Source organism: Ailuropoda melanoleuca, chromosome 2 (assembly GCF_002007445.2).
Source record: "Ailuropoda melanoleuca isolate Jingjing chromosome 2, ASM200744v2, whole genome shotgun sequence".
In the NCBI taxonomy this organism is placed as follows: domain Eukaryota; kingdom Metazoa; phylum Chordata; class Mammalia; order Carnivora; family Ursidae; genus Ailuropoda; species Ailuropoda melanoleuca.
In genome coordinates this window covers 141,474,738-141,496,860 of record NC_048219.1, presented here as the reverse complement: position 1 = coordinate 141,496,860, position 22,123 = coordinate 141,474,738, and the positions used below count along the sequence as shown (strand labels likewise).

At 41.2% G+C, this 22,123-nt stretch overlaps 1 protein-coding gene across 3 annotated transcripts in view; it reads right to left on the bottom strand.

Annotated features, from left to right (window-relative positions):
* MAP3K20 (mitogen-activated protein kinase kinase kinase 20) overlaps nucleotides 1-16,301 on the bottom strand; it is a 165,371-nt gene extending 149,070 nt beyond the window's left edge. Inside the window, exons 1-2 of one of the 3 annotated variants that reach the window (XM_034654751.1) lie at nucleotides 15,995-16,301; nucleotides 9,667-9,859 (exon numbers count right to left, since the gene is read on the bottom strand). In XM_034654751.1, the coding sequence (XP_034510642.1) occupies nucleotides 9,667-9,825 (159 nt within the window). In that variant the 5' untranslated portion in view covers nucleotides 9,826-9,859; nucleotides 15,995-16,301. Of the gene's footprint in view, nucleotides 1-9,666; nucleotides 9,860-10,031; nucleotides 10,439-15,994 lie in introns of those variants that run through there. The other 2 variants (XM_034654750.1, XM_011228925.3) reach the window with 2 other exon arrangements.
* Nucleotides 16,302-22,123: the final 5,822 nt, after the last annotated feature.

The following is a 22,123-nucleotide window of genomic DNA, read 5'->3' as shown; positions in this document are numbered from 1 at the left end:
GTGGGCTGTCTCTTAGTTTTTTTGACTGTTTCCTTGGCTGTGCAGAAGCTCTTTATCCTGATAAAGTCCCATAAGTTCATTTTATCTTTTATTTCTCTTGCCTTTGGAGATGTGTCGTGAAAAAGGTTGCTCTGGCCGATGTCATAGAAGTTGTTGCCTATGTTCTCCTCTAGAATTTTGATGGATTCCTGTCTCACATTGAGGTCTTTCATCCATTTGGAGTTTATTTTTGTGTATGGTGTGAGAGAGTGGTCAAGTTTCATTCTTTTGCATGTAGCTGTCCAATTTTCCCAGCACCATTTATTGAAGAGACTGTCTTTTTTCCACCGGATGTTTTTTCCTGCTTTATCAAAGATTAGTTGCCCAAAGAGCCGAGGGTCCATTTCTGGGTTCTCTATTCTGTTCTTGGTCCATGTGTCTGTTTTTGTGCCAGTACCATGCTGTCTTTGTGATCACAGCTTTGTAGTACAGCTCGAAATTTCGGGTGATTTTCTAAACTCCTCCTGGTTCTAGGAGAAGCCATTCCCATGGCTTTTCCTCACTCTAAGGTTACCTCTCCTATAAGGTTTGTGTTGCCTTCAGAAAGATCAGAAATACATGCTTACTCGTTTAATTTGTACATTTGTTCAGTATGTGTCTCATTTCTTAAATCTCTTGATAGGAGTTCACTCTGGGGTGTCTAAGCTCCCAGTGACAGACCTGCCCTGAGGAAAAGGGCTGAGTGAGTGATGGATAGCTGCTCAGTATATACTTCCGGATGACGACTACATTAATTATCAAATAAAATGATTTATTTTAAATTGCTTATTCCCCAAGCAATGAGTTATAGATGTAGCACAAAGTCAAAGTATGGCACACGAATTGTTTAGAATTTCTTAAGCGGAAATGGCAGCCTAGCCTAAAAGGTAGCAAAGCAGGGCATTTGTCAAAATCACACATCAGGTACCTTAAAGAAAAGGAAAGAACTAAGAGTTCTGTTACGTAGCTGAATGAAGTCACCACCAGCAATAAATAAAGACTGTTTCATCCTCCTTCACAGCTCAGAGAGTAAATGAAGAAAATGTAGATACACTGATGCAGGATACCTTTCCTGGATGAGAACGAAAGGAAAACTGACTGCATCATGAAACCAAATTATCAAGGAACAGACACTTTACTGTGCTGGGTGAGGAAAGGAAGGCAAGGAAGGGTGCTGTTAATGTTAGCTAGTTTACTTAACCTCTCTGAGCTGTCATTTCTGATCTACCAAAGGAGATTACAGTCTTGTAACGCGACCATGAAGAGGGGGGCAGTAATGGAAAGGCCTGAACCAGGTGACCACGGCAGCAGTTGTACTTGGTACAGAGATGACGGTCAGGACGGTGACAGCATCCGGCGACAAAGGTAAAGCCAGCCCTTGCCCTCGGAGAGCTTGCAACAGGGGAATATGCCTTGTGTACATCTGCCCTTCCACCTGCACGCTGAGCCCTGCCGTGGCTCCTGCCAGCAGACTGTGCACATGGTCTCTGACACCTTTTCCACATAAGGTTCTCGGAACCAACAAACTGAAGTTTTCACCAAACATGACACTGATCTGCCATCCTGACTTCAGAGTATGGTTGTGAAGATACAACGGACAGTTGACCGTTATCCAGGTTTTCCTATGTATCAAAAACTCTTGAGAGAACACATGTAAAATGTCTCATTTAATCCTCTTGCCAACCCTCTGGGGTCAGTACTGTTATGAAGAAGCTCCACTTTTCAGATGAGGAGACATGGCACGTTCACATGCAAAGTTACGTGGCAGTAGCTTACAGTGTCCCAGAGATGCAAGGCAATTATATTCACAAGTCATCTTAGTGGTACAAGTGTGAGTAAGTTCAGAACGAAAAGAAAAATGATGCTTGTAGGACCTGAACCTGTTTCGCAGGGAAGGAAGAAATCAAAGTTGGAGAGTAGGAAGGATTTGCCCAGGCAGGGAGGACAGGGCATTATAGCTGCAGGAAAGAGGGAACAAGGTCACAGAAATGGAAAAGGGCGACAGGAGTGGGAGTTCAGGTCAGAAAACGAAAGACTGGCTGGCTGCAAAGGCAGGTGAGGACCCAAGAGAGGGAACCTTTGGAATCTGAAGGCATCTGCCTGACTTTTCAGAGATGTTTACCATGGCTAAGTCAGCCTTCGTTCGTCACGCTCAGTGACGGTGCCAGGCAGGGCCCGTGCACAGGTAGTCACCTGAACGTGGTAAATTTAAGGGTCTGAAAAGCCTCTAACAACCACTATGAGTTTGACAGGGGACCTAAAATTCCAAACTAAAGTTAACATCCTGACCACACGCATGTGCCCTATGATTGGCTGGGGACAACCTGAAGTTCTCAGATTCTAATGGGCATCAGGAACATCTGGAAAGCTCACTACAGCCCAGACTGAAAGGCCCCACACACCAGAGTTTCTGACTCAGTAGATGTGAGGCCCGAGAAGCTGCATTTCTACAAGTTCCCAGGTGATGCCTGATGCTTCTTGTCCAAAGGGCACACTTTGAGAACCACTGACCTCAAAGAAAAAAATCCAGAATGGGTTAATTCTGACTGGGGACAGGAAACACTGTGCACGGGGTTGTCCTAAATAAGAACGCGTGACAGGACTCCTGAGTGAAGGGGAAGAGCCTAGGTGAGTGGAGATGCTGTAACATACAGGCCCTCGAAAGCAGCAACTTACAATGTCAGCTCTAGTGCAGTGAAGCCTGCCCTCTGGGTGCTTAAAAATACCGTGTGGCCATGCTTGAACACCATTCTGGACAAATTAGCACAGAAACTATGCCAGAACTTGACGGCAGGCATCAAGTATCCAAGATATTTTTGTTTACATTAGTCTTATCAATGTATTTAAACACTGAGATGATTTACAAAGAAAATAAGTGCAGTTTTATTCTTCTGTACTGTGTTCAGAGACAGGGAAAATACTAAAATAGCATTCCTACAGTTAAAGTACATGCAATAATTCATCAGTAAAAAGTCAGCTACAGAACTACAAAGGAAAACGGGTCTTCCAACAAGCTAATAAAGTGATAAAAACATTCGCTAGCCTTCTATGAAGCACTAAATGCTGGTCATGCTGATAAAGTCTGTCTAATGAAACCTTTTATTTTTAGCTAAGTCCTGTGTCAATTTCAAGATTGTATTTTCTATTTCACACAAGTATTTCTCCCTTTATACAAAAACTTATTGGTAGTTCCTGTTCTTATGCCCTGTTTTGACATTTTGATCTTCTCTATTTGTAAGTATCTACAGTGTGGGACAGTTTTGAAACTGGAATTTATCTGGCTTTCGACATTTCTACAACAAATTTGGTAAGTTTTTTTTTTTTAACAAAGGGAGTGGTACCGTGCAAAAGGCAAGGCAAATGAATCCTCATCTTTCACCTCCTGAGTGCTCTTGAGGTGAGTTCCTTTCAGTTCTTGAGGGTAACAAAAAGAATCATGTCTCGTATCTCATACCTAAGTCTGGTTTCCTACTATCAGCTGGATACCCACAGACATCAAGGTAACCTAAATGCTGGTAGGTTTCCATCTCTTAGAAAAACACATCATGTGCAGACATGTCTGGTTCAACATATCATTAAATACACAGCAAGAGCAAAACGAAGCTGTTGTGAGTAAGCCTTCCTAAAAGGGGTGTGAAGCTGATGAACTCCGTGCCGTGCGAGGTCAGTGGTTGGAAAGAGGACACTGACCCACAACGTCTTTATCCGCCCTCTGCACTCCTTGCTTCGATTTCTGCCTGCGCGGTAGGGTTTGATCTCAACTAATCTGGAATTTACCAGAAAGATACAATAATGGCTTCTTTTCTTACCTTTGGCATAGATCCTTAAGATATTATTTCTTTTCCTGTTGAAAACTGTTTTTTTTTTTTTTTAACAAAAATAAATAGTGCACTGTAAGTAAGTCTGCAACTAACATAAACAAGCTAAATTACCACTGAAAAATTCTTTGGCACTGCTACGGAAAATCGATGGAACAGTAAACATTAAACATTTTAGAGGCACATATTGAGACTAGAAAATTAGTAATCTGTGGCATATTAAAGAGTTTTATAAAACTCAATTCACTTGAACATCCTGAGAAAGTGACATAGGTTGCCAGAGCTACAATCCTTTTTGAGTTTTTTCCAATTATAAAAGTAAATATATGGCTCACACGGTGTTCACATTTGTCAAAACTGAGTGATCTGTACACTTCATTGTATGTAAATTTTATCTCAAAAGAAAACAAAACAGTAAACACATACTGAACTCTGGTAATAATATGCACGTTGAAGTATTTAAGGGGAAAGATACTGATGCCTGCAACTTATTTCGAAATGCATCGAAATGGACTGATGGACAGAAGGATACGAAGCTGAATATATATATGTGATAAAGCCAGTATTTATGTTAATGACAGACCCTTGATTGTAGACTAGAAAACTCTTTCAACTCTTCTTTATGTTTGAAATTTTCATAATAAAGTATTGGGGAAAAGCATGAAATCTTTATAGAAAAATATGGAAAACGAAGTATAAGAAAAATAAAAACACAAACACAAACACCAAGCAGACACCCAAGGTCTTACTACAGATAACACTTTGTAACTTGCTTTACCACTTAGCCATATCTAATGAGCATCTCCCTAGCTCTTTAAATATTCTTCCCAATGCAACGGAATTCCACTGTACAGATGCAGAATTATTTTTTCAGCTTTACTGAGGTATAATCGAGAAATAAAATTGTAATATTTTAAAAGTATAAAACATGATGATTTTACTATATGCATATATTGTGAAAGGATTCACACAATGGAAGTAACACATCTATCACCTCCCATAGTTGCCTTTGTGTGTGTGTTTCAGAAGTAACATAATTTAAAAGATAATGTGTTCTGGAACACTTGGGTTGTTTCCAGTTCTTCACCATTATCCATCTGAGATGAGCTTATTATCTCCATCTTTCTGCACATCTCTGATTATTTCCTTAGGATGAAGTCATAGAAGTAAAATTTCTGGCTCAAAGAATGTAAATATTTTAAGATCTTTGATACATTTTGCTAATCTCTTTCCAAGAAGTTTACCAATTTACACCCCTAACGGGAGCATATCACAGATCATAGCTAGCCATACAAAGGATATTAATGTTTAAATTAAATGCTTCCAGAAGTAAAACTTACCTATTAACTATTCTCTCTCTCAAAGAACAAAGGCTCTTTTTTATTTTTTATTTTTTTTAAGATTTATTTATTTATCTGAGTGAGAGAGAGAGAGACAGTGCAGGGTGGGGAGGGGCAGAGGGAGAGGGAGAGAGAATCTTAAGCAGACTCCACGCTGAGCACAGAGCCCGACATGGGGCTCAGTCTCACAACTCTGAAATAATGAACTGAGCCGAAGCCAAGAGTCGGAAGCTTAACCACTGTGCCACCCAGGTGCCCCTAAAGGCTCTTTTTAAAAAGTCTACAATAAACAAAACTAGTACCCAAATATTGGTTTCTAAATATCATAGTCCCAAATCAGGTACCCGGAACCAGGGCTTCTTGAAGAAATGGCTGATTCCAGGAATCATGCAGGAACTAGATCAACCTAGAACATCTTCTTGTGCCAGGAAGTAAGAAAATGCTAAAAAGTGATGGAGACATCAAAAGGACACAGGAACTAACTTGAAGAGACTCTCGCATCGGGACATTTTCAGCATGAAAGTGAGTAACAATGTAATATAACATTTTGAATTTGAAAAAGAATCCATAAGTCTACAATGAAACAATAAATGAATGAACAGGTGAATAAATAAGTGAAAAAAGGAAGGCTCTCATTTATGCTAGAACTTTTTCTGTCTACACAGTAACTGTCATAATAATGCCTGATTCAAACAAGAATTGCCAACAGATGCTTAAAACATTGGGTAACTTTTTGTTGAGAGAAGATATTTACATAGCCTCAGAGTATCTTCCAACAGCTTAATTATTAATTATAAAGGGAAAAAAGGTATTTTTACTGTAGAGAAATTGGGTGAACCCCTCTTAGTCAAGGGTTCAAAATTAGTATCACCAATAAGGAGACATCGTAGTCTCCCATTAAAATATGCCAAGGACGTAAGACCTCTGAAGTATTCCTGCCAAAACTGCATAACCTTAAACTAGGAAAGAGGAAGGGAAAATCAGATAAACCCAAAATGAGGGACATTCTACACAACTGTCCTGCACTCTTCAAAAATGTCAAAATTTAAAAGCCAAAGAAAAGCAGAGAAACTGCTCAATTAAGGCAGTTAATTAGATACACCAATTAAGTGCAATATGTGATCCTGACTGGATCCTGGGTTGAAAGGAACTGCCATAAAAAGTCCTTACTGGGACAATCAACAAAATTTGAATATAGACAGAATAGGTAATATTATTGCACTAGTATTAAGTTTTCTGACAGTTGTATTACCGTTGCATTCTTGGGAGATGCTAAAGTGTTTAGGAAAAATGTACCTAGTCTCTGCAATTTATCTCATGGTTCAATAAAAATATGTATGAATACGGGGGTTAAGCATCTGACTCCTGGTCTCAGCTCAGGTCATGATCTCAGGGTCATGAGACTGTGTCCTGCATCAGGCTCTGTGCTCAGCAGGGAGTCTGCCTGAGGATTCTCTCCCTCTGCCCTCCTCCCACTCTCTCTTTATCTCTCAATCTTTCTCAAAATAAATCTTTAACCAAAAAATATGTATGAATACATATAAATTAATATATAAAGAGAAGCAAATGTTGAAAACTGTTAGAAAGTGGTGATTCTAGGGGAATGCTAGAATTCATGGTACTATTCCTGTATTTATTCCCTGGGTGTAAAAATTTTTTAAAAATTAAGTTTTAAAGAACTACATAGATTTTATTTTTATTTATTTATTCATTTTTAAAGATTTTATTTATTTATTTGACAGAGAGAGACAGTGAGAGGGAACACAAGCAGGGGGAGTGGGAGAGGGAGAAGCAGACTTCCTGCCAAGCAGAGAGCCCGATGCAGGGCTCGAACCCAGGACCCTGGGATCATGGCCTGAGCCGAAGGCAGACGCTTAACAGCTGAGCCACCCAGGCGCCCCCAAAGAACTACATAGATTGTAAGTAAATTCCATTTTTCTCTCTTTTCTTCCAAGTTAAAGAAGTAACAGATACTCACTAAAGCAGAGAAAAGTAATACATACTCACTAAATTAGAGGTTTACCAAAAAAGTCAAAATACAAGGTCTTCCTCTAGCCTCCTACATATGTGATGTTCAAGAGTTTGGTAAATATTTTCTCCACCTTTCACTAAGTTCATAAAACATAATCAGGTTTTATAAACCAGATATCAGGTCACTCTTAAAGATTATTAAACGTTCCACTGCTTCTTGGCAAAAATGGCCAAGTAACATAAAACTGAATCTACACGTTGGAAAAAAATGCAGAGCTCATTACCTTCACCTTACTTAGAAAACACCTAGCTGGCAAGCCAGTACACAGTTCATAAAGTGTAACAAAAATCAACCCAAGAAATGCATATTTCCTTTCCCAATAACTGCCAACCCCTAGCCAAAATGTCTTACATCTCAAACTCATGTTGATTCAGTAAGTGTGGGGATGTAGTCCCCAATGCTGAAATTGAGTTTGCTTTTCCTACTTAGCGGGTATGAGTTATGTTCCTGCAGTTTACTGTAAATCACCTCCACTTCTGAGTGATAACCCATTTGGGTTAAACACCTACGTAAGAGCAGGACTTGGTAGTTCCTAATATCCTGCTTTCACCCCTGTGCTTTCCTATGCCATTTTTCTAGCTTTCTCAAAGATAGTAAAAAAATAAAAAAATAAATGGTATTATGTATGGGGAGGTGGGGGTGGAGTGAACAGGTTGCAATTACTGTTTTCCCAGCAAAATTTGTTCTACGACTCAAAAAGTCTTTTTCACATCCAACAATCATATAAGAACAGGCTTGTTGGGGCGCCCGGGTGGCACAGCGGTTAAGCGTCTGCCTTTGGCTCAGGGCGTGATCCCGGCGTTATGGGATCGAGCCCCAACATTGGGCTCCTCCACTATGAGCCTGCTTCTTCCTCTCCCACTCCCCCTGCTTGTGTTCCCTCTCTCACTGGCTGTCTCTATCTCTATCGAATAAATAAATAAAATCTTAAAAAAAAAAAATAAGAACAGGCTTGCTGAACGGAGGCTGCATGACCTAATGCTTACAGACATTAGCATACTTAAATACTTTGAATATAAATTTGATGAAATTGGTTTATTTTCTATCTAACCTGGTCAACTACAGATTTCAGAGTTAAGAACTACAGAACAGGGGGTCTGAGCTCCTGGATTTTACCTGTCCCTTTCTGAGGCACCTGAATACATTTTTCAAATCTCTAGTTCCCCATCTATAAAATGGGTACGATTAAGCTTGCCTGTAAAGGATGTAAGAGTTTGCTATATAAAAGCAAGGTTCTGTCCAGAGTAAGAAATGGTTTTACTCTGTGGCCACTATTTTCAAATGTGTTGATCAAGAACTAAGGGGGGAGGCAACTTTTTCTACAGAGCACTCTTCTGTTTTGTGTGCACACTGGCGTTAAAAGCTATCGCTCCTTAATACTTTCCACAACCTACAGGTACCCCAAGGCAGAAAGATCTTAGTCCTTCTCACCTGGCATCAACAATTGGAAACCCAGCTGGTGACCACACAGTCACACCGCACAGCTGGGGGGAAACACCACAAAGTGCTGCCGTTCGGGTTTCCTTTTCTATCAATTGCTATGGTTCACTGACAGCAGTTAATGAAAAAAAAATGGAATCATTCAGGGGAGATTAAAAGATATTTATGGAAAAGTTCCCTTTAAAAAGATATTGGGGAGAAAAACACAATAATTAGCCAGAATAGGACATAAATAGAAATGACGGAAACAAGCTCCAGAGGGTAGCTGTTAAAAGCTATCCATGCCACTGAGCCCCTGCAGGTCAGCTCCACAATTAGCTTTCTTCTCCAGGTACCAAACTGAACGGGGGGACCAAGCTGTGTCATATTCCTAAGGAAGAGGAAGGGCCTAGGTAGGAGTTCTGTGCCCCCCCAGGACAAGCACAAGTCCCAGACTCGGGAAGCCAAGACCCTTCCCTGATTTTACAAATAGGGCAGCCCTTTGGCACCTGTTAATTCTTTATTAAACAAAATCCATCACTTTTGGCCTCCAGTAAAGGTGAAATCCAAGAAACGAGTATTGTTTAGATTTCAGTAGAAAAATAATGCTTTTTATTTTTTAAAAGACAACTTCTGATGGCCACAAATTTACGAACCCAAAACAGAAAGGGAATACGAATTTTCACACGTTACTCTTTACTGACCCCTCTCGGCTGACCTGGGGAAAAGCACAGCCTGAAGACTAGGAAGGTCTGAAGCCTCACCTTTCCCTCAAGGAGAGCTCAGAGAACATTCGGTCTTTCATGCCATGGAAAGAAATCCTCTCAGTTCAGATGACCCCTAAGAGAACTGTCCTAAAGCACACGTGGCAGTGATTTCTATTTATGGGGCTCCCAGAATGGAAACTGGGAAACAGCCTCATGGATCAGCCCCAAAGGCCTCGCCTGCTAGGTCCCTGACAGCCCGTGACCTCTGACTCGGTTGAAAAGCTTACATAAGCGCGATCGCGACCATTTCTGACAGCAGAAAAAGACCTTACCTCTTTCTCTATTTTGAGCAGCTTCTTCACAGCCACCTCCTTGTCCTGGGATATCCATCTGGCTCGATATACACTCCCAAAACTTCCTCCACCGCAGTTTTCAAAAAACTGCAAGTCATCAAATTTGATTTGCACAAAGGAGGTACCGAGAGACGACATCTCATAATGACAAAGTATTAGACTCCCACAAAATCTGCAGAGAGAAAGCAAAAGAAAAGTTGGATCATAAACCTATTAGGAACAATCCTCTGTATCATCCCACTTTAGATAACGGGTAACAAGCACTGCAAAACGTCCAGAAAGAACCGTGATGACTTAGGAGAAAGGAAAGCAAAGCTCGGCACAAACCAAAATGAAACCCTTACCCTGGCAGCTCGTGTGCAAAAGTCAACGGCCACTTGTCCAGACTTTGAAACACAGCTGTCCACAGAGAAATGGCTCAGATTTCCCCCCTGACAGAACCCGGCGCAGCACTTCCTGCACATCCCCAGGAGCTCTGCCGAAAGGCTACTGTGTCACCAGGTCTATCACAAAGCCCTGACCGGCGGAGGCACGCTGCCGGCTGCAGGCTCGCAGAGCTCTCCCGGCATCCGCGGCACGCCGTCCCTCCGCGCTGCGCTCACTTCACGCGAAATATCCATCACCTAAGCCACGGGGCATCCCGGCACGAGGACGGCCGAAAGGCTGCAAACTGAGCCCACGCTCAGGGCTTCTGCTCCGAAAGCTAACGCTCCGTTTAGGGAGGATAGAAAAGCTGGCCCAGTGTTTTCCACAGGGGCTCCCTGGACTGGATGCTGTAGCAAAACTTAATTAAAGAGGAGAAAATTTGCCCTTGATTACAATATATTAAGTCATCCAAAGAACTCTGCCAAGAATGTTTTAAAAAAAATATTTTGTTTGTCTCCAGAGGAACGGATTACCCCTCCCAGAGATTATTACGGTGATATTTTCTGCAGTCTAAGGAGTTTTACTATTACCCGGGTAAGTGGTCATTCTTCACACCCCATGCCAAACCACAGATTAGCAGGAAACACAAAACAAAAACATACAAACAAGAAAACAATGGACTAAAATTTTGAACCTGCATAAAAAGCAGGTGGATAACAAAAGTCTGTACACATGTTCTTGCCAAATTGTAAACCAGAATCCCACAATGAGGGAGCAAAAAGACAAATCCCTATGCATGCAAAACAACTGGCCTGGGGTCCTCACAACGGTCAATGTCAAGAAAAGGCAGGAAAACTTCACAAGGAGACGTAAATAAATACGATGACTAAATGCAATCACTGACCACTGACTGGATACTGGCATCGAAAAACAGAATCTATAGAAAGTATTATTGGGATTTTAGGAAAATTTGAATACTAACTACATATTAGATACTATTATTTTACCCATGGATAACAACAGTATTCTGATTTGGTAGGAGGATGTCCTTGTTCTTGAGAGATCTACGGGGAGACATATTTAAGCATTATACCTACAACTTAATTTAAAATGGTTCAACCGGGGCGCCTGGGTGGCACAGCGGTTAAGCGTCTGCCTTCGGCTCAGGGCGTGATCCCGGCGTTATGGGATCAAGCCCCACATCAGGCTCCTCTGCTATGAGCCTGCTTCTTCCTCTCCCACTCCCCCTGCTTGTGTTCCCTCTCTAGCTGGCTGTCTCTATCTCTGTCAAATAAATAAATAAAATCTTTAAAAAAAAATAAAATAAAAAAATAAAAATAAATAAATAAATAAATAAATAAATAAAATGGTTCAACCCCCCTCAACCTCCAAAAACAGTGCACGGATATAGAGAGGAAGCAAATGGGGCGAAATGTTAAGAACTGGTGAATCCAGGCAAAAGTTATATGAGTCCTTCACTACTCTTTCCATTTCTCTGTGCGGTTTGATTATTTTCAAAATAAAAAGGTGGAGGGGGCGATGTGGACAAAACTCCTTCATAAACAACTTGAAGCTCTGCTGAGTGATGTACACAGTCGGCTCAGAGATCTTCATGTGCAGCTGACTAGCAGTCCCATTTTAGGAACATCATGTCACTGAAGAATGCTGATTTCTTTTCTTTCTTTCTTTTTTTTTTTTTTTTAAGTAAGCCCTATGCCTAATGTGGGGCTTGAACTCACGACCCTGAGATCAGGAGTCACCTGCTCTACCAGCTGAGCCAGCCAGGTGCCCCAAGAATGCTGATTCCTTACACAAAGTCAAACTCTGCTCTACTTTGGGGAGAAGGCAAGAGAGGATTATTTATTTATCATTGAAAGTTTAAAAGCTAGCGTACAGTCTACACAAAAATACAGGGGGAAAAAACCTACTGTACCCAACATTAGTCTATACACACATGTGAGTCAACAATTTACCTTACTAACTTTTGCTTCAATTCATATTCAGTTAGTTATAGAAGAGAGTTTGGATAAAATTTAGGGATGTGCCAAAGGTAGTCACAAAGAATATGCAAGCTAAAAAGTTGGTTCAACAAAATGCAAAGCACCACTTGCAAGATTCCCTCAGTGTCACCAATGCTAGGTCTATATTGTTATCATTTTAATTTTATTAAAGTATAAAAATAAAATAGGACCACAAAGCTTATAATAAAAAATAGAACTCTCCTACTCCACCCTTCCCCGTACCCAATTCTCTCTACAGAGGGACTAATTTCAACTCCTTTACCATTTTCTTCTGCTATTTACCTCCGTATTTCTAAAAAACGTGTTCATATTGCTATTTCTTGATTGTTCCATTTCAGATATTACCTATTAACTTCTCTCTGTGGAAGGATTTAGTTTTCATCTACCCCTTTACTCCTTGCATAGAAATATGTCACACTTGCCCAATCCTCCCAGCTTACAAATATATGGTAACATTTAGTTAAGTCAATAGTCAGTAGTCTGACTATTGTAGACAAAGTAAATATTCCCAGGACTGCTATGTTGGATTCAGTGATTTTTCCTTTCTTGGGTAACTTTTTGTTTCTCCTAGAGTTATTAGTTGCTCCATTTTTGTTGTTTGCTTACGTTTTTATATTCTTGCCACTTATGCACCTCATCAAACTCTCCCAAGAACTACAAAACTCCTCTAATAAAATGAAAACATCAGGTAATTTGGGGGACAGTGTTCTATTTTTTCTCACAGACATTCCTCCTATACTCTTCATATTGATTCAGTCTGGCTGGATGGTTGCTATCTAGGCCTGACTTGGACTGGGACTTCCCTTCACCATCATCCTAAAATTTCCTTCACCTTCTCTGTGAGAACCCCCGTCCTTGAATCCCCTGGTTTCTCTTTCTTGGTTTATTTCCTTGCTTTGACAGTGTACATCTCCCATTAGCAACCTAACAGTACCCAGAATGTAATTTTTTTGAGAATGTGTGTGTCTTTAAATGTCTTCATTGGTAGCCTGCCTGGGTTTGCAATTCTAGGTAGGAAATAATTTTCCTTATAATTTCAAAAGTACTTCATAGTGTTCTAGTTTCTAATGTGGCTGTAAAGCAGCCTCCTGCTGCTCTACTGCAGATGTATTCATTTCCAGAAGTTGGAAATTAATAGGACATGTTTAGGAGTGAGTCTTTTTCATTCACTGGTAGGACATTCAGTGAACTCTCTCAGCCTATACTCTCATTGAACTCATGTCTTTGAATTCTGGGAAGTTTTCTTGTGTTAATCCTTTACCAATTACAGCTTTTACTTCTTGTTTTCTCATACACACATGAGGAACTACATGGAGTTCCCAGTACTTGCTACCCTCTCTCACATCTCCATACCTTTGCATAACCTAGTTCTACTTTGAACGTCTTTCTCTGACCAGGAAACTCCTGTCCCCGACTATCTGCTTCAAGTCTCGTAAGCAGAATTATGTCTTGTAAGCAGAATTAAATTCTCCTTTTGTGCCTTAGCACCTTTCTTTACCCAATCAGCTTTCCCACTTACTTCCCACCAGACTATAAATCCCTTAAAGGTGAAACTCATTTCTATTTACATCTACAGCTTCAGCACCCAGTACCCAGACAGGCACATCGCACATTTCCCATTCAAAAACTGCTGAATGAATGAACAACTGAATGAACAGTTTCTGGCTATTCTTCCCTTACACTTTTTGCAGCTAGAAAGATTCCAATCAGGCTAAGTAAAATCTGACATCTGTAGTGTTTCCAAGTTCCCCCAGAGGACTGTGAAGCAAATCCTGATTTGGAAACTGCTGCCTAGGCTTCTTGGGAAACTGAGGAGAGTATATTTGGGACTCCAGAATTGGGTGTCTATGAGTCCAAAGGAGAAGGAAGAGAAGAGGGAAGAGCAGGAGGAGGAGAAAGAGGAAGGAAATTCTTTTCAAAACAAACATAGAGATCTAAACCAGGATGAGATCAATATGAATAAATCTAAACCTTTTGTACAGAACAGTCCAGGGAATATGGATGAAGGGAGGGTCAGTTACATTCGAAACTGACCTAAGGATACCAGAGGAAGGTTGACCTCTGAGAAGTACTGTTCTCCAGGACCTTCATTCCTTGAGATGAGGCAACTAAATCGTGTTCTTCCCAGAATCACTGTTACTCACTTTGTGATACATCTTGCCATTTGGAAAATGGCTACGTATGAATGGAACTATGTAATTACTTGGATGTTTTATTGAGACCATAAAAAATTAAGTCCCATCTTATTACTGAAGAGACTAACAACTCTGGGTAGTACGAGTACAGGTTTTAATTACAGTGAGCTTGGCAAAGCATCACGGACATAGCTGGAAAACCTGATTGAGATTCCCACTGCCTTCTATGTGAGTGTCAGACCACGTACAGGTTTCCCCCCACTATCCCAAAGTAGAGCCTTCCTATGAAACCTTTCATTAGCCAGAATGGTATAAAGCAAAAAAGCAACTGCCATTAATTTACATGGAGAAAATTCTGGGTATTTCCAGACTCCAAAATTAACCCCTCTTAGACTTTTCTGATAGCTTAGGACACATCTTGCTAACGGATGCACAAAATAAATCAAGACAAATAAAGAACAGATGCTCTCAGACACAGTTCAAAGCCACGGGGGCTTGATGCTGAGATGCTAAGTGTCGGGGGGGGGGAGCTTGGGGTGCATGCCGCCTCTATTAACAGCTCACTGCAAAACAAACGCTGAACGCAATTTTCCCTTTTGCCGTTTTTTTCCCTAAAAGTGAAAATCCTCTTCAGAGTTCTTTCAGTTAGCAAAACCAGGTACTAATGCAGGTCTTTCGTAAAAGCAAAGTGGTGTCATGCAAATTTTCAAAAAGCAGAAGATACCCGTATATTTATTTTTCCCCTTGAGCTATCCCCCTTTAATTTAAAATCATTATTCTAAGAGGATCAACTTATGATGAGAATGGAAAATATGAGTTGCTGATTAATCATACATAGAGCATCTTGGGGAAGACTACTTACCTGATCAAATTATGTTCTAATTTTTCAGAGGTGTTCTCCAGTGAATACAGCAGAATTTAATGAGTCATCTATATAAATGTTATTTACCTAGCATACCCAATCAAATGATGTTGATATCCCACCATGTTAAAATAATTGCTCTTATACAAGAAAGGCAATTTTTCTCCATGCAACAATTCCCAGCCCTAATTTTGTAGCATTTTAACTTTTGTTTCATGAACTCTCACAGCTGTTTTAGATATTAATAAGTATCTACCACACAGCACTGAAAGGTAAACTAGAGCGGAGATATCACAAAAATCAAAGCATACCAGCAGGAAATGCTGAAAATCACTCAAGTGCTGGGGCAGTCCGATCATCTGAGTACCTGAATGGTAAGACAAACTTTTGCAATTTTTAAAAATGTGAAAACCGAAATTTAAAAAAAGATTTTTAACTACTAACTAAATTGCTGAAAGCATATATAATTATCAAAAGTGAAACCATGTGGAGGCAGAAACCTTAAATGGAGTATTATTTGACTTCAAAGTTTCCAGCTTTCTAGTGCAAAAAAATGGACTTCTGTCCTGAATTAAAAACCACAAAATAAAACAAAAAAAGACCCTGCTAACATTCTAACATAAAAAACCAAGATTTAGATACAGATACTGAGTTTGAACTCTGCCTCTAGCTCTTGGTAACCCCTGAACCAATCACATTTCCTGACCATGACATTCCTAGATCCAATAAGTAAAAAATCTGAAATCTCTTCCATTCTGTTACCAAATGACTCAAAGTGGCTAGATCAAAAGTTATCAAACTTACAGAATATTATTTGACTTCTTTAATGAGTCTTCTTGCCAAATAACAGCTATTTTCAACGCAAAAGCGGCATGGTCCAGGGAAAAGGCCCCAGGTAGATCCAGCAGCGCACGTGAACTTACCAGCTGAGACCTTGGCCCAGGTACTGTGCCTCTCGTACCTCAGTCTTCTCACTGGCAAGGACACCCACGCTGCTTGGCTGGGACGTGGGAGATGCTCTGAAAGTGCCTTGCGCGGGGTCCAGTGCCTAGTATACGATACTCAGCAAACGGAAATGATGGCTGTCAAGTTCTCTTAATAAGTCTTGTCATCGTATTTAGCCACCAACTTCTTCGGCTTTCTTCGTCCAGTATGCTCTCCTCCATTGTTTTTTCCCTCTGTTTTCATAATCATTTTACGTCTCCATTAGATTGGCAGAACAATGATTAATAGATAAATGTACTATTGGTCCCTAAATCCTTCTTATCTGTGTATGGTTTAATTTTTTTCTCACTCCTCTGTTTGCTTCTTCTGGTTTTGGCCATTTTTGCAAGATCTTATTAGTGCATCATTATAATTTTCTTTTAAACTTTTTCATAAGGATAAGTTATTAAAAGACGATTTTTTTGCACTTTTTAGGTAACAGAGTTTCTAAGACCTATTTATTTCAATTATAGCATCCACTTTGGTAGGTTCCTACCTACTTTCCATGGTGGCCACTGTCTGCCTTTAGATCTTATCTACAGCCTATCAAATGGATTCAAGAAACTGCAACCACCTTCATTAAATACCTGCAAATCATAACTTTTTTGTAAAATTAAGTCCACCTTATAAAAAAACTAACTTTACTAGAAAATAGGTCTTTGGACTTTTTCTGGATTTTTCTTTTAGATTTATATGGGCCTATAATTTCTGAATACAGATTCTTCCTCTTTTTCAATCCCTCGTTGACATTTTCCTTTTTCCCTTCTTCACAAAAGTTACAAGGTTATTTTTGATGCAATATAGGAAAAAAATGAATTTATTTTAGAATGACCTAATAGGACCAGAAAAATCTTCAAGAAAACACACCTCAACAAATTCTTCTGCCAACCTTGCTGCTCTAATATTTATTTATGCTAGTATTGTTTCAGCTTCAACATAGATCAGTGAATAAAACAAAAATGTGCTTTATGATCATGTGTATTAAAACGATACCACTTGGATTATGGTTCTACAAGGATTTTTTTTCCCTACAAGTCTAATCTTCAAAACATGGGGAGAGCTTGAGTTTGTTGTATTTGTTCTTAACAGCAAGGGCAAAGATTCTAAGATTCTGTTCTTGAACAGGGCTACTCTTCTGCTTTTGTTTTTAAGCCACTGAAAAAAGATCTGTAAGACTAGCTAGAAGAGACCAGGCATGCAAAAAGAATGAACCAATATTCTGTCTACCACAGACATTCCTTCCTTCCTCCAAGGCTGCCACTGGAAAGCAGCAGATTTTGAGCAGAACAGGTTGGGCTCAGTGAATAGGATCTTTAGTCATGGATATCAGAAAGAAGCAGACTTTGAGACTCTAAAAAATAGAACAGCTACTGTTTCATTTTGTGTGTCTATGCTTCACCATACAAGTAACAAATCCCTCTAATTAGAGCAAAGGTTAAAATAAAAATGAGCCAGTTAAATGAAACATTCTTATTTGTGCTTTAATATTTCAATTAATGAAGACAGACTTCCATGACACACTTCCTTGCCAGACACACTGGAGGCAAAACACCAGCGGAAGAGGAATGCAGGAGGCAGGGGCACTTCTGGCACAGAAGTACTGTGTGGAAGTGTGTCTGTGCTCGAACAGAAGCCCAACTAGGCAACATGATGCAGGTACTTCTGGGGACATGGGGTCCCTACAGGGGCACTGTGTCCAAGGACTGGAGGCCTGGGAGGAGAGCTGGCCAGAGTCTGCGAGTAGAGTAGAGGCGCACTGAGAGGGCACATTTCCACGGGTTGGCTGGAAGAGGAATTCACAGATATGTGGGGGTGGGAGGGGGGTGCGGGAGAAAACAAGAGTAAACAAGGCTTACTGCAGTCAGCAGGCCTACCCATCCCTAATGCTGCTGCTACTTGGCTTTTGTCTCTACCCTTCAACCATTTTCTATCAGACAGAAAGCATCTGACCTGTCCTGGCTGCTAACAAACAGGTTCAATCTTGGATGAATTACCTAGAACGAATGTTCCCTGAGAAGGGTAAATAGGGCAGTTAAAAACCTGGTAACCGTGACGTAAGATGAAAGCCAGTGGGGACTGTTAAAACCACAGAAGGCCATGGAAGACCCCATATTATGCATCGCCAACCTAAAAGGTACAGAGAGAATTCCTGGCTATTAGAGTTGCCTAAGAAGAAAATAAGCCACTCTGATAGTGAGCTGCCTATCGCGGACAGTGTTCAACAGGAGGTGGGCACAAGGAATAGGAGATTCTTGCAACAGCCACACAGTGACCTTATGAGTATTCTAGGACTAATCAACCTACTGTAAAGGATGGATCCCCCACCCCCCAGGAATACAGTCATGAACCTGACCTAAGAGTCCCTGGCAAGGCGGAGGAGAAGTGATTGCTGTCAGTGATGGAGATGATGGAGATGACCGGGCCATACTCCTCAATTTCTCCTCCCAAACTGGCTGGGAAGGTAAGAGTCATGTTCCAGATTTCTGTCCTATGACTATTCTTTCCCCTCCGTCCTCCCTCTCCTCCGTTCCCAAAGAACTTTGTTCACGCTGAAAGCCACAGGATAACCACCGAAAATAAGAACTCTCTGGAGTTCTGCTATTCTTCCCTCCGCAAAATGGAACTGCATCACCCCGTGCGGGGGGCCGGGCTGCAAAGCCTAATGGTGCAGGTGCATTTATCCGAACCGGGCTCCTCCCCACACCGGCGTACACGGCACTGGGCGGATGGCCTATGAACAAACCCGCGTCCCAGGAGTCGATTTTACCTTAACATCTGGGGGAATAAACACGCCATGTGTCTGTCTGCTGGTTTGTTCAATAAAGTCAAACAGGACAGAAGAGAATGCAACATTCACATGAAATACAAGATTTTAAAGAAAGTGCTTGCTTACGTTGGGGGGGGGTTATTTGTGGCTATATTTACAGATCCCTGAAGAAATACACTCTTCTCACCAATAGGATACTTTGGTAGAGAAGTTTCGGAAGCGAAGATTCACTTCGTGACCTTTAGACAGCGCTTCTTGCCTTCTCTTTTTGGTTTTCCTACAGAGTGCAGAAAGAAGGAGTTTAGCTCCTGAAGATAAGCTGTGCTCAAAGCCAGCTGTAAGGACGGTTCCAAGTAATTTTGGTTTTGGTCTTCTAGGTCATAACCTTCCCCTATTCATATAACTCCCAAGTTCTTCAAATTCCTCACGTAGATATTTAAATGCAATAATCTTTAGATTTTTTCCCCCAAATATCATAAAGCTGTCCCTAAACACAGAGGTACACAAGCTGCTTTACAAAGCCTTGTGCTTAAAGCAGGAGAGTAGCTAGGAAAACGTCCCAGCCCGGTTTACTCACATGAAGTGTGCTTTGGGAACCGGGCCAGCCACTGAGGGCAAGCCTTACCTGGGTAGAGGTGAAATGAGCAGCTTTGCCCTGTGTCTCACTTGGGACTGTGGGAAAACACTCTTCTCTACCACTCGGGTATGGTGGCTGAGGTTTCGGGTGCTGGTTCAAGCATTTCCACGTGCTGTCTCATACGCTAATGCAGCAAGCAGGTATCACTGTCCCCCATTTACACATGAGAAAATGGACGAAGAAGGGAATGAAAGTTCCCCAAGCTAACCACCTAACCTACAAGTGACATGAGCAGGATTCGAACTCAGCTCTGACTTCAAAGTCGTTCCATTTTTTTTTTTCACCATATCATGTCTTTTTTCCACTGTATCATTCTGTCCCCTCCTTCAAATTTGGTATTTTTTTTTAAACAAACCCTTTCCTTATGACAGTAATCACTAGATTGCTTATTTTCCACCTGAAGTTCAATTTGAGGCTTTAATTTCCTATTAACAATTGTGATGCAGGGTTAGGGTGGCAATGCGCGGCTGCTTTGGTCCTCACAGAATCTTCTCCTGTGTTGGGATTATTGAACTGCTATTAGGGCATAATCGATGCTTCAGCTGTCCGTAGGAGGGTCTGACACAAAAGCACCCATGTATCAGGCAAACCAATCTAAGCTCTAGCATTTATAGTTCTCTTTCCTTAACAGGTACCGTTTTCTGGTCACAGCTGGAACTCTGGCTTATTTGTGTGTAGTGGGGCAACGTTAATAGCCACAACAGAAGTAGCCTAAATCTTCCCTGCAGTAAGACCAAAAGGTGCCTTAGCTATTCCTATTACATTTTGATAGACGAGACACCCTCCCTGTCAATCTGCCCTGGGTAGAATAAAATGGAAAACAAATGATCCAAATTGATTTTTATTTTCAATATCTCTGGATACAGATGCAAGGCTATCTTATTCCAAGAAGCACTAGATCACCACGAACACCTTTTTCTGGTTTTAAAGAGAAAAAAAAAAATCATTGATTCTCTCCTCTCTTTTCTCTGAATCTAACAATTTCTAAAAACTGTCCATTCTTCTCTTTTACTCCACACTAATAGCTTCACTGTATGCCTGACCTCTTTTCATGCAACATCATTGTAATTTCCTCAGTGTTTTCTCTGACTAGATTATTCCCTCCACACCCCTCATAACTCCTGTTCATAGTTTTGTAGCCCTGTCAAAGTCAGTTTCACTGCTCATTCCAGATAGGCACTCAGCCAACATATTGCCAATAACACTCACTCTTGTGCTAACTTAAAATACACAGTGCAGCTTGCCAAGTTTCCTTATTTGGCAAGAAGGTCCCTTAGTTCCCAAGATCTTTGACCATCCATTTTTAGATCCAAATCCTCCTACTTAATATTTGGATATTTCTCTCTCTTTTTAATGTGTCTTATGTGTTCCCTAAAAGAGTAAGAAGAGATCAGTCATCTATTTGCTTTCCTAGACAAGAAAAGGGTCCTTGCCATTGCACTGTGGTCATTTACTCTGGAATTATTACCACTATAATGTCTGAATCAAACAGCATTTTCCAGGTTAAAAAAAAAAAAAAACCTCCCAGAAAAGTTATAATAGGAATTATGTTGTGAAAGACTAAAATAAACAGTGCACATTGCTTTATGGGACCATTTTCCTTTATCTTAATTCACTCTTTCCAAACAAACCAAATTCATGTTCATTTGCAATCTCCCTAATCTCTCACTATTGTAGCAGGAACTTTAAACAAAGGCTCTACAAATGACCAAAACCATAATTAAAATGCATCCGTCTTGTATTTTTTTGAAAATCAAAAAAAAAACAACGACGTGAAATTTCACTGTGGAAATAGGCCTACTACAAAGAAGTCATTAACGGTCTTGAAGCACTTGTTTATTTTTGTTTTTCAATGTGTTTGTAGGTTCGGATCCACTGAATCCCAACCGTTCACTTCAACTGAGGTCAGGAAAGCAAGGAGGCTCTCCTAAACCAGCTTCAGGGATAAAACAGGAACATACCTTAACAACCATCTTAACTCAGATATCCTCGCGTTAATTCTGTAAGTAGATTCGAATACAGCATTATTAACAGAGAGCTGCTTATTGTAGTATCATCGGATCGGGCCACTAAATGATGTTGCTTTCGTTATTAAAGAAACTAACAAAAATACTAATTAACTCTTCCATCAACAGTGCTTATGCAAACATCTCGAAGCGCATCAGAAACACACATTTTCAGCAATCTAACAATGACCTGCCCCTTTTTTTAGGCAATTCGCAGCCATCTCGTCGGGTCCGTAGTAAAGTTGGTCTGCAAGCTGTCAGGAGCAAGCAAAGCGTGGCGGCGGCCTCGGCTTGCCTCTCCCGGCCTGGAGCAAGTCTCGGAGCCCGGGGACCGAGGGGAGCAGCACCCTCGCCCCCCGAGGGAAGTAGAGGGGCCGCTGGAGCGTGCGGGCGGCGAGAGCTGCACGCTGCCCCGGGAGGGCCGGAGGGCGGCTCGCGGTGGGAGAAGCCGCCCGGGCCGGTGGAAAGCAGAAGTTAGTGGTCTCTCTTGGCACGCACAGCCCTCTGCTGGGAAGTGGCCCGCGCCCTGCCCTGATTTGGAAGACTCGCGTTTCGCCTCCCCGAGGGGCCGGCTCGCCCGCAGCGAGGCCCGGGGTGGCGGGCGCGGCCGGCGGGGTCCCGGCGTTCGGCGAGGGGAAGCGGCGGCCCCCGCGCCGCG